Genomic DNA, 13,697 nt, shown 5'->3' with positions numbered 1-13,697 from the left:
TGTGCAGACCTGCTAGTGGCTTATCCCCCTTCGTGTGTACACGCAAGCACAAGACCAAGTGCGCACGGAAAAGATCCTGTAATCCATGTCAGAGTTCGGTGGGTTATAGAAACACGAAAATACCCAGCATGCTTCCTCCGAAAGCGGCGTATGGCTGCCTTAATGGCGGGGTAAAAACGGCCATACACGTAAAATTCCACTCGTGCAAAAACACGAGTGTACGTGGGAGTTTCAGTCCACGAACGCAGAAGAAGAAGAAGAAGAAGAACTAAAATTGGCTTACAAGTGTGTGAGAAGTTTATCTTTGATTTGTTCGAACAACTTTTAGATATTGTTTTTTTTCTAAATATTGACTTAGTGGGTACAAAATGTCTCAAAACATCGAAAATGTGTATCTCTTTAACTGTCCTTCCTAGAGCTAATCCTTTCGAACAAAACATCTATTAGTATGTCTTATACATTTCTGCAAAATTCCAAATCATTCTAATGAAGAGTTTTGAAATTATCTTGTCATCCATAATGAATTGCAGTTTTCATTTAATAATTTTTACTAAGTCAATCTAGAACACATTTTGATTTTGATCATATACTATTATTCTACATACATTGAAGCAAAAGCACACTGAATTTGAACACAAACAGTTTTGTTTTATGAATGTTGTGGTCAAATGACTTGGAAGAGAAAAAAATGTATTTGAAGGCAGCTCCTACCCTAAAGTACCATTCAGTTCGGCAAGGGTTAGATTTAGGGTAAGTCTCATTCAGTCTGGCTTAGGATTAGGGTTAGGGTAGGTCCCATTTTGTGGTCTTGATGTCGATTAGGAAGGTCACTGTGCCACTTTCGTTAGGAGGTACGCTCCATTCAGCGCTACCCCCACTTCACAGCTGATCAGTGAGTTGAGTTGAGTCGTTAAGGGAGGTTTGAATGACGAAGTAAGTAGGTCACTGTGCCACTTTCGTTAGGAGGTACGCTCCATTCAGCGCTACCCCCACTTCACAGCTGATCAGTGAGTTGAGTTGAGTCGTTAAAGGCATATGTACACGCTCCCGTGTTTACAAAGTGTAGTTTGCCCATAATCGATGTCAAACGCACCATAAGACCATATAATGACGATATGTCACCATGCGCGGACCATAATACATGCATTACAGCTTGTTCTAGCCTCTGAAAAAGTGAGGATGTCAACAAAGCCGCGGTGTTAGCTCCCTTGCATCAACGTTACATGTGTTGCCAAATCTATAAATAGGACGATCCAGATCAAAATGAAAATTAACATATCTCAACATTGAAGGGGTCCTAGACCACAATATTTTGCAGGGAACTTAATTTAGCATGTCTCCAGCTGTTGGTAAAGCAATTAGCGTGTATAGTCATCGAGTACATATGCCTTTAAGGGAGGTTTGAATGACGAAGTAAGTAGGTCACTGTGCCACTTTCGTTAGGAGGTACGCTCCATTCACGGCTATCCCCACTTCACTACTAGATTCAATCAATCAATATGAGGCTTATATCGCGCGTATTCCGTGGGTACAGTTCTAAGCGCAGGGATTTATTTTTTATTTTTATTCTTATTTTTATGCAATTTATATCGCGCACATATTCAAGGCGCAGGGATTTATTTATGCCGTGTGAGATGGAATGTTTTTACACAATACATCACGCATTCACATCGGCCAGCAGATCGCAGTCATTTCGGTGCATATCCTACTTTTTACGGCCTATTATTCCAAGGGTAAATGCACATAGTGCAATATCATATTTGATTGTACCCCTTTTATGTTTTATGTTTTATGTGTGTCGTCCTATACAATTGTTGCTATAATCGTTTACAGGCAGGCAGGGTGTGCCGAAGAAAAATTTCCATTTTTATGTAATATTTTAATGGACAATAAAGTGCTGTTATTGTTATTGTTATTGTTAAGTTACACGGGTATTTTGGTGGAAATTTTTATCTACGCCTATACAATTTTGCCAGGAAAGACCCTTTTGTCAATCGTGGGATCTTTAACGTGCACACCCCAATGTAGTGTACACGAAGGGACCTCGGTTTTTCGTCTCATCCGAAAGACTAGCACTTAAACCCACAGCCTAGGTTAGGAAAGTGGGGAGAAAATTGCTAACGCCCTGACCCAGGGTCGAACACGCAACCTCTCGCTTCCGAGCGCAAGTGCGTTACCCCTCGGCCACCCAATCCAGATTCCAGGGGTAGAGTCACTAGATTCCAGGGGTAGAGTCGTTAGATTCCAGGGGTAGAGTCGTTATATTCCAGGGGTATAGTCACTAGATTCCAGGGGTGGAGTCACTAGATTCCAGGGGTAGAGTCACTAGATTCCAGGGGTAGAGTCGTTAGATTCCAGGGGTAGAGTCACTAGATTCCAGGGGTAGAGTCACTAGATTCCAGGGGTAGAGTCACTAGATTCCAGGGGCAGAGTCGTTAGATTCCAGGGGTAGAGTCGTTAGATTCCAGGGGTAGAGTCACTAGATTCCAGGGTTTTAGTCGTCAGATTACAGGGCTAGAGTCGTTAGATTCCAGGGGTATAGTCGTTAGATTCCAGTGGTAGAGTCGTCAGATTACAGAGCTAGAGTCGTCAGATTACAGAGCTAGAGTCGTTAGATTCCAGGGCTAGAGTCGTTAGATTCCAGGGGTAGGGTCACTAGATTCCAGGGCTAGAGGCGTTAGATTCCAGGAGTAGAGTCGTTAGATTCCAGGGCTATATAGTCATTAGATTCCGCGCTTGCCATTGTGAAACAAATAGTCGATTCAGCAAATATATTGATTTTTCGTAGGTAGTGTCTATATGCAGTTCAACCTACAATACAAACACCCCTGAAAATCGAAGTCACAAAAGCATTTTTCCCACGTTAAAATCGACACACACATACACAACCACACACACACAACCACACACACACACACGCACACGCACACGCACACACACACACACACACACACACACACACACACACACACACACACACACACACAACAGGTCCAACGAAAACAATTTTGCATGTCATTAAAAAGAACATCAGATTTGTATCCAAAACAGTCATTTAGTTCACCTATCCTGTCTAACAATCACGTTGTTGCATGGTGAACAGTGTAGATGTCATCCTTCTCAGAAGCTATGAAAGGCGGATTTTGAAGCCGTTTTAGCGGGTAATGAGACAAAAAGCTGTACATTTCAGTAGCCCCCTAAACGCATTGCTTCAAACTTTCAGAGCGTTGTGTTAACACACGTCGTAAAAGATACACATCTGTGTTGCTTTGCTCTTGTCACTGTTTCCGTCCTTGGTGCAGTGTCGGTGTATGACTCAACATAATTTGAGCCAGCGATGCGGTGTTTCCTTATGCGTCTAACGTCGTGTTTTCTTATGGGTCGTAACGTCGTGTTTCCTGGAGACATCTCTATCCTTAGCGGATTTTGACTTTATTCAGTTATTCTGCAGAAAAACAGAAATGCTGGAGAAAAACTGTTTGTTTCTGCAGCATTTCTGCATAATGCCATCTTTCGCGAGAGCAACGTTTTTTTTCTGCAGTAAAATTAAAATCAAGAATGCTGCAGTAAAACGGTGATGTTGTTTTACTGGAGAAAAACTGTTTACACTTTTTCTTCAGCATTTTGGCATTATTCAGTTATTCTGCAGAAAAACAGAAATGCTGGAGAAAAACTTCTTTTCTGCAGCATTTCTGCATAATGTCATCGTTCGCCGAAGCAACGGGTTTTTCTGGAGCAAAACATTTTACTGCAGTAAAATTGAAATCAAGAATGCTGCAGTAAAACGGTGCTGTTGTTTTACTGCAGAAAACCTGTTTACACTTTTTCTGCAGCATTTTGTCCTGGCTCATTATAATGTTGGAGCACGCGAGCCCCCCTCTGTCGAGAGATGGACTCATCCAGAATTAGCAATAGTTGTGCGTGACACGAATGTATTTTGTCTGTCTGACTTCCTTTCCGCCGGAAGTTCAAAGTTTCAAATTTGAAATTGTTCACGTTCGGCCGCCATTGTGAAGTTGAATATAATGCCCTTATGCTACACGCCTTCTGATTGGTACACTGCGGAACAAACTATTATACTATCCCAGGGGGCGACGAATACAAACGCTACTTTACAAGGTCGTTCGTTTTTCTCCAGAAAAACTGTCACAGACTATTCTGAAGAAAAAGTTAATCGCAATAATGCTGCAGAAAACCAAGTAAACATTATGCTTCAGAAAAACTGTTTTACTGCAGTAAAAAACGTTGCTTCGGCGAAAGATTCTTTCTTTCTTTATTTGGTGTTTAACGTCGTTTTCAACCACAAAGGTTATATCGCGACGGCGGCGAAAGATGACATTATGCAGAAATGCTGCAGAAAAGACAGTTTTTCTCCAGCATTTCGGTTTTTCTCCAGAATAACTGAATAATGTCATAATCCGCCAGGAGCCAGTACAAAATGCTGCAGACAAAATGTAAACAGGTTTTCTGCAGTAAAACAACAGCACCGTTTTACTGCAGCATTCTTGATTTCAATTTTACTGCAGTAAAATGTTTTGCTGCAGAAAAAACGCTGCTTTGGCGAAAGATGACATTATTCAGAAATGCTGCAGAAAAGAACGGTTTTTCTCCAGCATTTGTCTTTTCTGCAGAATAACTGAATAAAGTCATAATCCGCTAAGGATACATCTCCACCGACGAGGCTCCGGAAAGTCTAACATGCTATGCATCAAAGCCTTCTTTATGAGCTGCTTTCTCTCGGTAATTTGACAATATTTGCATATATTAAGAATCCTTTTGTGCGCACATTTTTACTGTAATTTGTATTCCAAATTATGTTGATGTGTTTTGGTCTGACGAATTTACGCCCATCAGAAGCCTATCATAATATACTGTTCAAAAAAAGAAACGCATAGCTTGTAATATTTGGTTAATTTAGTTATATGGCTACAAGGATATCCACCAAACTGCAGAAAATGTTTATCTGGTCGTCGACCTTTCGTCCATTGCCACAAGTGAGCTCTGCACGTGACGCATGCGTTATCAGTGGCTACAATGTCAAAATTGCTCATTTGGCATGACCACTCGTCATGCTTCAGTGTAATCTCGTGAAACTCGGGGAATATTGAGCTCTCACCATGTCTTCCAAAACCCATAAAAGCGGATTGTTCGCCACAAAGAAATCAGACGACAATTCAGCGACGAAAGATGGCCCGATTGAGCAGAGAAGACCGCCAAATTGCATTGGGTCGTTTACAAGCAGGCCAAAGTCAAGGTGCAATCGCCAGGCACTTCCACGTGTCCCAGAGCACCATCAGTAGACTGTGGGTCAGGTTTCAAGCCACTGGCTCCGTTGCTGACTTGCCACGAGCGGGAAGACCAAGGGCGACAACTGCTGCTCACGACCGCTTCATACGGCTCCGCCACCTCCGGAATCGTTTCCTGTCGGCCTCATCTTCTGTCCAGGCTCTCCCCGGGCCACACCGATTATCGGACCAGACCGTGCGGAACCGCCTGCATGAAGCTGGTTTGAGAGCTCGCAGACCTCACAGAGGAGCTGTCCTCACCCGCCGCCATCGCCAGAACCGAGTGCAGTGGGGCAACCAGCACCTTCGCTGGACCGTCCGGAATCACTGGAGACACGTGTGGTTCAGCGACGAGTCCTACTTCCTGCTCCAGCGACATGATGGTCGGAGGAGGGTCTACCGGAGAGTAAACGAACGTTACGCGCCCAACTGTGTGGATGAGGCACCCGTTCATGGTGGTGGAGGCGTCATGGTGTGGGGGGCGATCAATACCGCTGGAAGGAGCATCCTGGTGCACGTCCAAGGGCGCATAACTGCCCAGCGATACGTGGAGGAAATTCTGCGCCCACACGCCCTTCCTCTTCTGGCTGACCAGGATGCCATATTCCAGCAGGACAACGCTCGCCCGCACACAACACGACTCACCACCCAGTTCCTCACCGACCACCATGTCCAGGTGCTTCCCTGGCCATCCATGTCGCCAGACATGAACCCGATAGAACACCTCTGGGATGAATTGGACAGACGTGTGCGCAGGCGAGAAGAAGCGCCGGCAAATCACCGCGATCTATTGCAGGCACTTCAGGAGGAGTGGGACACCATCCCACAGCAAGATATCCGGCATCTGATCCAGTCCATGCCCAGAAGGTGCCGGGCAGTTGTTGCTGCTCAAGGCAGTCACACCCCCTACTGACTTGACAGCCTCGGCACCCAATCGTATTGATTGACTGATTGATTTGAAGATGCAAATGAACTGTGTGTGCATTCAACTGTGTCCATACCAAATTTCAAACAAATAATCTAAATATTGGATTTTCTGTTAATATTTTCGAAAAATAAAACAAATTTGGCAAGTAGCAACTATGCGTTTCTTTTTTTGAACAGTATAGAAGCAGCTTACTACTATTACCAGCAGTCGACATGCAATAATACATTTGCCCTTTGACCTTTCCTTGGGAATCTCCGTTACTGAAAATAGAATATGGGATTGTGGGAAAGCTGTTCAATGGCACTCATGCACTATATTTGATTTTCAATACACTATGATAAATCAAAATGAAAAAAATACAAGTATATAGAGTTGAGAAAACAAGGAAAAGTTGAAAATGAAAAAAAATGTTATGCAAAAACTTGCCAAGTATTGGACTGGAACTCGAGACCGCCGGATCTACAGGCAACGTAGTGTACCAACCCGCCACGAACCCTCTTGACCTAAACCTGTGAAAACAAATACTTGAACTGCAACCGCTATATCTTCCACGTGCCTGCCGGGGTTGTCGAAGGAGCATTTGTCGGTTCCCCGTTCGTATTTGTGATTTGTACGTTTTCTTGTCAGTCTCATCATTAAATGTAGTCGCGATGTTACCTATAGGGTTATCTGTTTTGTGTTGTTTGTAATTGTATTTTTGTCCTTATGTTAACCCACCCATCACCCCCCCCCCTCTCCCTTCCCCCCATTTCCCATAGTAAAGAAATGTATGTAATCACTTTGCACTTGTAGTTTTTTTTTTTTATTATTATTATTATTATTATTATTATTATTATTATTATTATTATTATTATTATTGTTGAATTGTTTCTTGTATTGTTTTTGCTCTCCCTCACCCCTCAACTCCCTTTTCTGTACATAGTCTGATTTCTTTTTGTTTTAGTTCCTTTTATTTGGTGTTGAATGAAATGTGTTTTTATTGTGTTTTTTAATTTTCCATGTACCCTCACGGGGTTTTATTGGAATAAATAAAACTTGACTTGAAACTTGACTTGGGCATTAAATTTTCACCAAAGCCGAGGTTAGCCTACTACCAAAAAATATAATGGGAAATTCAGTCTGGGTAAATTGTCCCGCTGGAAGTACTCAATAATTATGCAACTTTTTGATTATTTCGATTCATTACATCATCCAAAACATTTGGAATGAATTACGAGTTCAGAAAAATGTTTAAATAAAATTGCCGTAGAAGCGAATCGAACCCGGGACCACAAAAGTAAGAACCAGCGCACCGTCAATCGGGCACTCTACCAACTGAGCTATTTTGTTGCACTGTAGACGAGGGAGATTTTAACTTCAATTGTCAGTAAGTACTGGTGTCACATGACTGATGTGAACCAGTTGATTGGCTAATGGCGATGCGCTTAAATCTGTTAGCGCACTCTTGGAGTGCGCTAACTTTTCCACAGAGCGTATTCTTACGCCCTTTGCCAAAAGCGAGACTGTACTCTCATCCTCAGAATTAATTAATGACATGTAGCGTATATTCTCCACAATACCAAATGACCATAAATTCCCTGCTTCTCAATTAAAGCAGAAGTGGGTTTTTTTTCTGACAGATTGCATGTGCCTGTGCCACAGTGGCACTGATCTAAAAATAGAAGCCGCTGTTTCATCTCATTTTCGCCGACTTGCATAGATTCTTCTCATAATATGCCGTATTAGTGGCATGTAGCTTATCATCCACATTACCAAATGATGAGTTAGTATACAATTCCCAGCGGCTAACAGAAAACACAAGTGTTATTCCGATAACGTACACAGCATTTGGAAGACTGATTCGATCGACTCTAGCAGACTACACTGAAATACGACTGCATCAGTTCAGTAAATGAATGGTTTCCGAATTATTATTTCAAGGCAAGAACAATCGTAATCGAAAACGTGTAGGGTTCAGAACGTTCTTACCATATAATTATAAGACTTATTACCAGCCTGCCTTATTCGTGCAGACTCAGTGACAGTGCAGACTGCAGTGGTTCGATTGTTCTAGCCTAGCAGTAGCAGACGACATAAACCCCGCTCAGCAAATTAACATGTTGGGCAAATGTGAACGAAAAAACGATGGGGATATAATACGTGTAGGGTTCAGAGCATTCTTACCGTTCATATTTAGTATCAGACTCCCCGATGAGTGAAGATACAACACGAGATATATGCCACATTTATTTTGAAAATGTGCGAACAGTCGAGTCCTTCGTGGGATAGTCAATTCAAGGGGAGTCACTCCGCACAGTCAATCCATCGACGCTCGACTGAAGGTTTCGAATCGCAAATAATGAAGAGCAGAGTCCTTTCTCAGAGTTCAAATGAGGTCTCTCTGAAAGATCATCACTGTTCAGCTTTAACACTACACTGGAATTTACCAACAGAAATTAAAATGCGTGTGACGAAAGCACGACACACTTGAGACACCGGCCCACACAAAAGTAGATCTTACTGTACACGACCTGACCACACAGTTATGCCTATTCAAATGCGCGTAGCAAAGTGTGCGTTTGGAATCTTCTTTTTTCTATGGCGGTACTGACAATATCGTTATTGAAACAATCCCAGTGCACTAAGGGATTTATAGAGCAAATCTCGAAAATAATTATTGAACTCAGCGCTATGCGCTTCGTTCAATAATGAATTTTCTCGATTTGCTCTATAAATCCCTTAGTGCACTGGGATGTCTCAATAACTTAAAATATTACACTTGAGTTCTCGAGCGTGGCGACGACTCAGCGACTCGAGTTTCCGAGTCTCTCCGTTTTGTGTACTGTTCTCCATATTTCACTGTTCTGGGCTAGTTCTGTAACTGATCCTACCATCCCGGTCACTTCGTATAAGTTTGGAAAGCAGTATCAAGTAGCCATAATTTCAAGCGAGACCGACATTATTGATACGGAATGAATTGACCAATCGCCAAAAGGCGCATGGAAGTATTTCCCAAAATCCTCTATTCTCGATGACATACTAAAGAGTTAGTTCGGGAGAACGACGATCTATGGACTGTTTATTACATAAAGGGAAGCAAGCGGTTAAAAACGGGCGTCGGTAGTGCCAATGAACAGGGATGACAACTTCTAGTATGATAGACATCTGCGCCCGTTTATAATGTGTGTCGGCCGACATTTGCATCCGAAAGACGATCATCGAGAATGAAATGTGCGCGCACCTGTTGATGTAATAAAACACATTGGAGATCGCTTTCGTGAAGACAATACAATACAATACAATAATCTTTATTCATCTCTAAAAGAGAAATTACAAACTTGACTGTGTGTCAGTAAAATCAATCAATTAATCAATCAATCAACCATGCATGTAGTAACATTATTGAACTGTCCAATAAAAGACATTGGAGATCGCTATCATGAAGTTGTGCCGTCCCCGATGTGTCCATGCGGAGAAGCAGAGCAGGACACCCACCACATCCCAAGACTGCGGGAACTTCCAGTTGTTGAGAAGGAAGATGTGGCCGGAGCCGACTCCCATCCAGGATAACGCGGCTGTACGGCACGGCGGCGTCCCTGCAGATGACCACTGCATTTCTCAATTGGACTGGTCTCCACGTGTAGCAGCAACAAGAAGAAGAAGAAGAAGTTACCATGAAGGAATATTGAACTGTCCAATAACACACAATGTCTGTACTGTGTTTATTCAACTTGAGATCGTATTTTATTTCGCTACAGGCGTTTTAGCCCACGCCGTGACCTTGGTTGGCCGAGTGTCGTCAGGCGGGGTCGAGGGTAATGTGACCTTCACACAAGACAACCCCGGTGATACTGTGGCTGTGACCTTCAGCTTGAACGGATCGAACGCGGCAAACGTGTCCAGCTGGCAGTTGCACGAGTACCGTCTTCACTATGACGTTGGTGATGATCGCTGTTCCGCCTCTCGCCTGGGCGCAAGGTCAGTATAGTGTAGAGCGTAGTGTTGACCCCCTCTCTGTGTGTACCGTCAGGTAGCAAGATCAGTCTAATGTAGAGCATAATGTTGACCCCCTCTCTGTGTGTAGTGTTGACCCCCTCTCTCTCTGTGTACCGTCTGGTAGCAAGGTCAGTAGATTGTAGTGTTGACTCCCTCTCTTTGTGTACTGCATGTTGACCCCCCCTCTCTTTCTCTCTCTGTGTACCGTCTGGTAGCAAGGTCAGTATTGTGTAGAGTGTAGTGTTGACCCCTCCCCTCTCTCTCTCTCTCTCTCTCTCTCTCTCTCTCTCTCTCTCTCTCTCTCTCTCTCTCTCTCTCTCTCTCGTGTAAATATGTGGATTAGATTAGTCCCCTCTCTGGGCGAGGGCTGGTTGAAAAAAAGCTCGTTGTATTGCTTACGCCACAACCCTCGAAAAATAAAATTTGATTTGATTTGATTTGATCTCTCTCTCTCTCTCTCTCTCTCTCTCTCTCTCTCTCTCTCTCTCTCTCTCTCTCTGTACTGTCTGGTAACAAGGTCAGTCTAGTGTAGAGTGTAGTGTTGACCCCCTCTCTGTGTGTACCGTCTGGTAGTAAGGTCAGTCTAGTGTAAAGTGTAGTGTTGACCCCCTCTCTGTGTGTACCGTCTGGTAGCAAGGTCAGTCTAGTGTAGAGTGTAGTGTTGACCCTCTCTCTGTGTGTACTGTCTGGTAGCAAGGTCAGTCTAGTGTAGAGTGTAGTGTTGACCCCCTCTCTGTGTGTACCGTCTGGTAGCAAGGTCAGTCTAGTGTAGAGTGTAGTGTTGACCCCCTCTCTGTATGTACCGTCAGGTAGCAAGGTCAGTCTAGTGTAGAGTGTAGTGTTGACCCCCTCTGTGTGTGTACCGTCATGCAGGTAGCAAGGTCAGTCTAGTGAGTGTAGTGTTGACCCCCTCTCTGTTGTACCGTCTGGTAGCAAGGTCAGTCTAGTGAGTGTAGTGTTGACCCCCTCTCTGTGTGTACCGTCGGGTAGCAAGGTCAGTCTAGTGAGTGTAGTGTTGACCCCCTCTCTGTGTGTACTGTCTGGTAGCAAGGTCAGTCTAGTGTAGAGTGTAGTGTTGACCCCCGCTCTGTGTGTGTAGTGTTGACCCCCTCTCTGTGTGTACTGTCAGGTAGCAAGGTCAGTCTAGTGAGTGTAGTGTTGACCCCCTCTCTGTGTGTACCGTCTGGTAGCAAGGTCAGTCTAGTGAGTGTAGTGTTGACCCCCTCTCTGTGTGTACCGTCTGGTAGCAAGGTCAGTCTAGTGAGTGTAGTGTTGACCCCCTCTCTGTATGTACCGTCAGGTAGCAAGGTCAGTCTAGTGAGTGTAGTGTTGACCCCTCTCTGTGTGTACTGTCAGGTAGCAAGGTCAGTCTAGTGTAGAGTGTAGTGTTGACCCTCTCTCTGTGTGTACCGTCTGGTAGCAAGGTCAGTCTAGTGTAGAGTGTAGTGTTGACCCCCTCTCTGTGTGTACTGTCAAGTAGCAAGGTCAGTCTAGTGTAGAGTGTAGTGTTGACCCCCTCTCCGTGTGTACCGTCATGCAGGTAGCAAGGTCAGTCTAGTGTAGAGTGTAGTGTTGACCCCCTCTCTTTGTGTACCGTCATGCAGGTAGCAAGGTCAGTCTAGTGTAGAGTGTAGTGTTGACCCCCTCTCTTTGTGTACCGTCATGCAGGTAGCAAGGTCAGTCTAGTGTAGAGTGTAGTGTTGACCCCCTCTCTTTGTGTACCGTCATGCAGGTAGCAGGGTCAGTCTAGTGTAGAGTGTAGTGTTGACCCCCTCTCTTTGTGTACCGTCATGCAGGTAGCAAGGTCAGTCTAGTGTAGAGTGTAGTGTTGACCCCCTCTCTGTGTGTACCGTCTGGTAGCAAGGTCAGTCTAGTGTAGAGTGTAGTGTTGACCCCCTCTCTGTGTGTACTGTCTGGTAGCAAGGTCAGTCTAGTGTAGAGTGTAGTGTTGACCCTCTCTCTGTGTGTACCGTCAGCAGCGACGGCTGGGAATGTTAACGGGATAAAGCTGACTGCTGAGAATGTTAACGGGATAAAGCTGACTTGATGTGTCTCTCCATGCAGGATTGCCAGCACGGTGGGGGGACCAGCGACTGCTAAGAATGTTACCGGGATAGAGCTTACGGGAATCCACAGCATTGAGGGTCAGTATGCGGCCATCGTCTTTTCACCTCTTTCTACTCCGCTTTGCAACAACATTACTTTTAAAAGATGGGAACAAGTTTATTCTTGTTCAGTTTTATTTCTGTTATGTCAGATTGCAACATTTTGAGAACTTATTTTTGAGACATCCGACACCGATTGGCCCAATAATAGATTTCGCTAATATTTTGCCTGTGATATTTCAGAATGTGTTGAAACAAGTGTAATCAAATTAGAGAATTAATGTGACAGACTCTATGTTTCAGAATTCTGAATATAATGACGTGCCAAGAATAATATAAACGAGGGTTGGGTAATTGGATGGGGTACCTGAACAATCAATTACAACCACAGGACCTATTTTGAAAGTGGTATACGTTTGTTGTAATGACGTGTTTATTTGAAATAACATTTGCTCAAATCAGATCAGTTTCTCAATTCACATGTATTTGCTGAAGCATCCGAGGGATTTTAACAAAACAATGACATTGGGAGCAGAATCCAGACAATCACATGTCACAAACTTAACTGTGCCATTTGTGTACAAAACAATGACATTGGGAGCAGAGTCCAGACAATCACATGTCACAAACTTAACTGTGCCATTTGTGTACAAAACAATGACATTGGGAGCAGAATCCAGACAATCACATGTCACAAACCTAACTGTGCCATTTGTGTACATCCTTGCACAACTTATTTACAAAATAGAAGCAAATTCGATGTTTGGGGTCAATCGCTTTCGTATATTTTTAAATGTAGTGTTCCTCAGTTTTCATAATATGGACATTTAGACATATTCAAAGCTCTGATACCATATGGACATTTACACAGATTCAAAGCTCTGATGCCATATGGACATTTCGATAGACTCATGGCAGGCTACTATATGGACATTTAGACATATTCAAAGCTCTGATATCATATGGACATTTAGACAGATTCAAAGCTCTGATACCATTTGGACATTTACACAGATTCAAAGCTCTGATACCATATGGACATTTTGATAGACTCCTACTATATGAACATTTAGACAGATTCAAAGCTCTGATACTATATGGACATTTAGACAGATTCAAAGCTCTGATACCATATGGACATTTATACAGATTCAAAGCTCTGATACCATATGGACATTTATACAGATTCAAAGCTCTGATACCATATGGACATTTATACAGATTCAAAGCTCTGATACCATATGGACATTTATACAGATTCAAAGCTCTGATACCATATGGACATTTATACAGATTCAAAGCTCTGATACCATATAGACATTTTGACACTCATTGCAGGCTACCATATGGACATTTATACAGATTCAAAGCTCTGATACCATATGGACATTTCGACAGACTCAT

The 13,697-nt window shown here is 43.4% G+C and overlaps 1 protein-coding gene across 2 annotated transcripts in view; it reads left to right on the top strand.

Annotated features, from left to right (window-relative positions):
* The window catches only part of LOC138981382 (uncharacterized), a 101,498-nt gene that overhangs the window by 31,087 nt on the left and 56,714 nt on the right, over window positions 1–13,697 (top strand). For both annotated transcript variants that reach the window (XM_070354282.1, XM_070354283.1), the window contains exons 3-4: window positions 9,951–10,170; window positions 12,253–12,332. In XM_070354282.1, coding sequence (XP_070210383.1) covers window positions 9,951–10,170; window positions 12,253–12,332 — 300 coding nt within the window. The remainder of the gene's footprint in view (window positions 1–9,950; window positions 10,171–12,252; window positions 12,333–13,697) is intronic.

The sequence above is a fragment of the Littorina saxatilis genome, linkage group LG12 (genome assembly GCF_037325665.1).
Source record: "Littorina saxatilis isolate snail1 linkage group LG12, US_GU_Lsax_2.0, whole genome shotgun sequence".
Taxonomy (NCBI): Eukaryota; Metazoa; Mollusca; class Gastropoda; order Littorinimorpha; family Littorinidae; genus Littorina; species Littorina saxatilis.
This window is presented reverse-complemented; position numbering and strand designations above follow the sequence as displayed.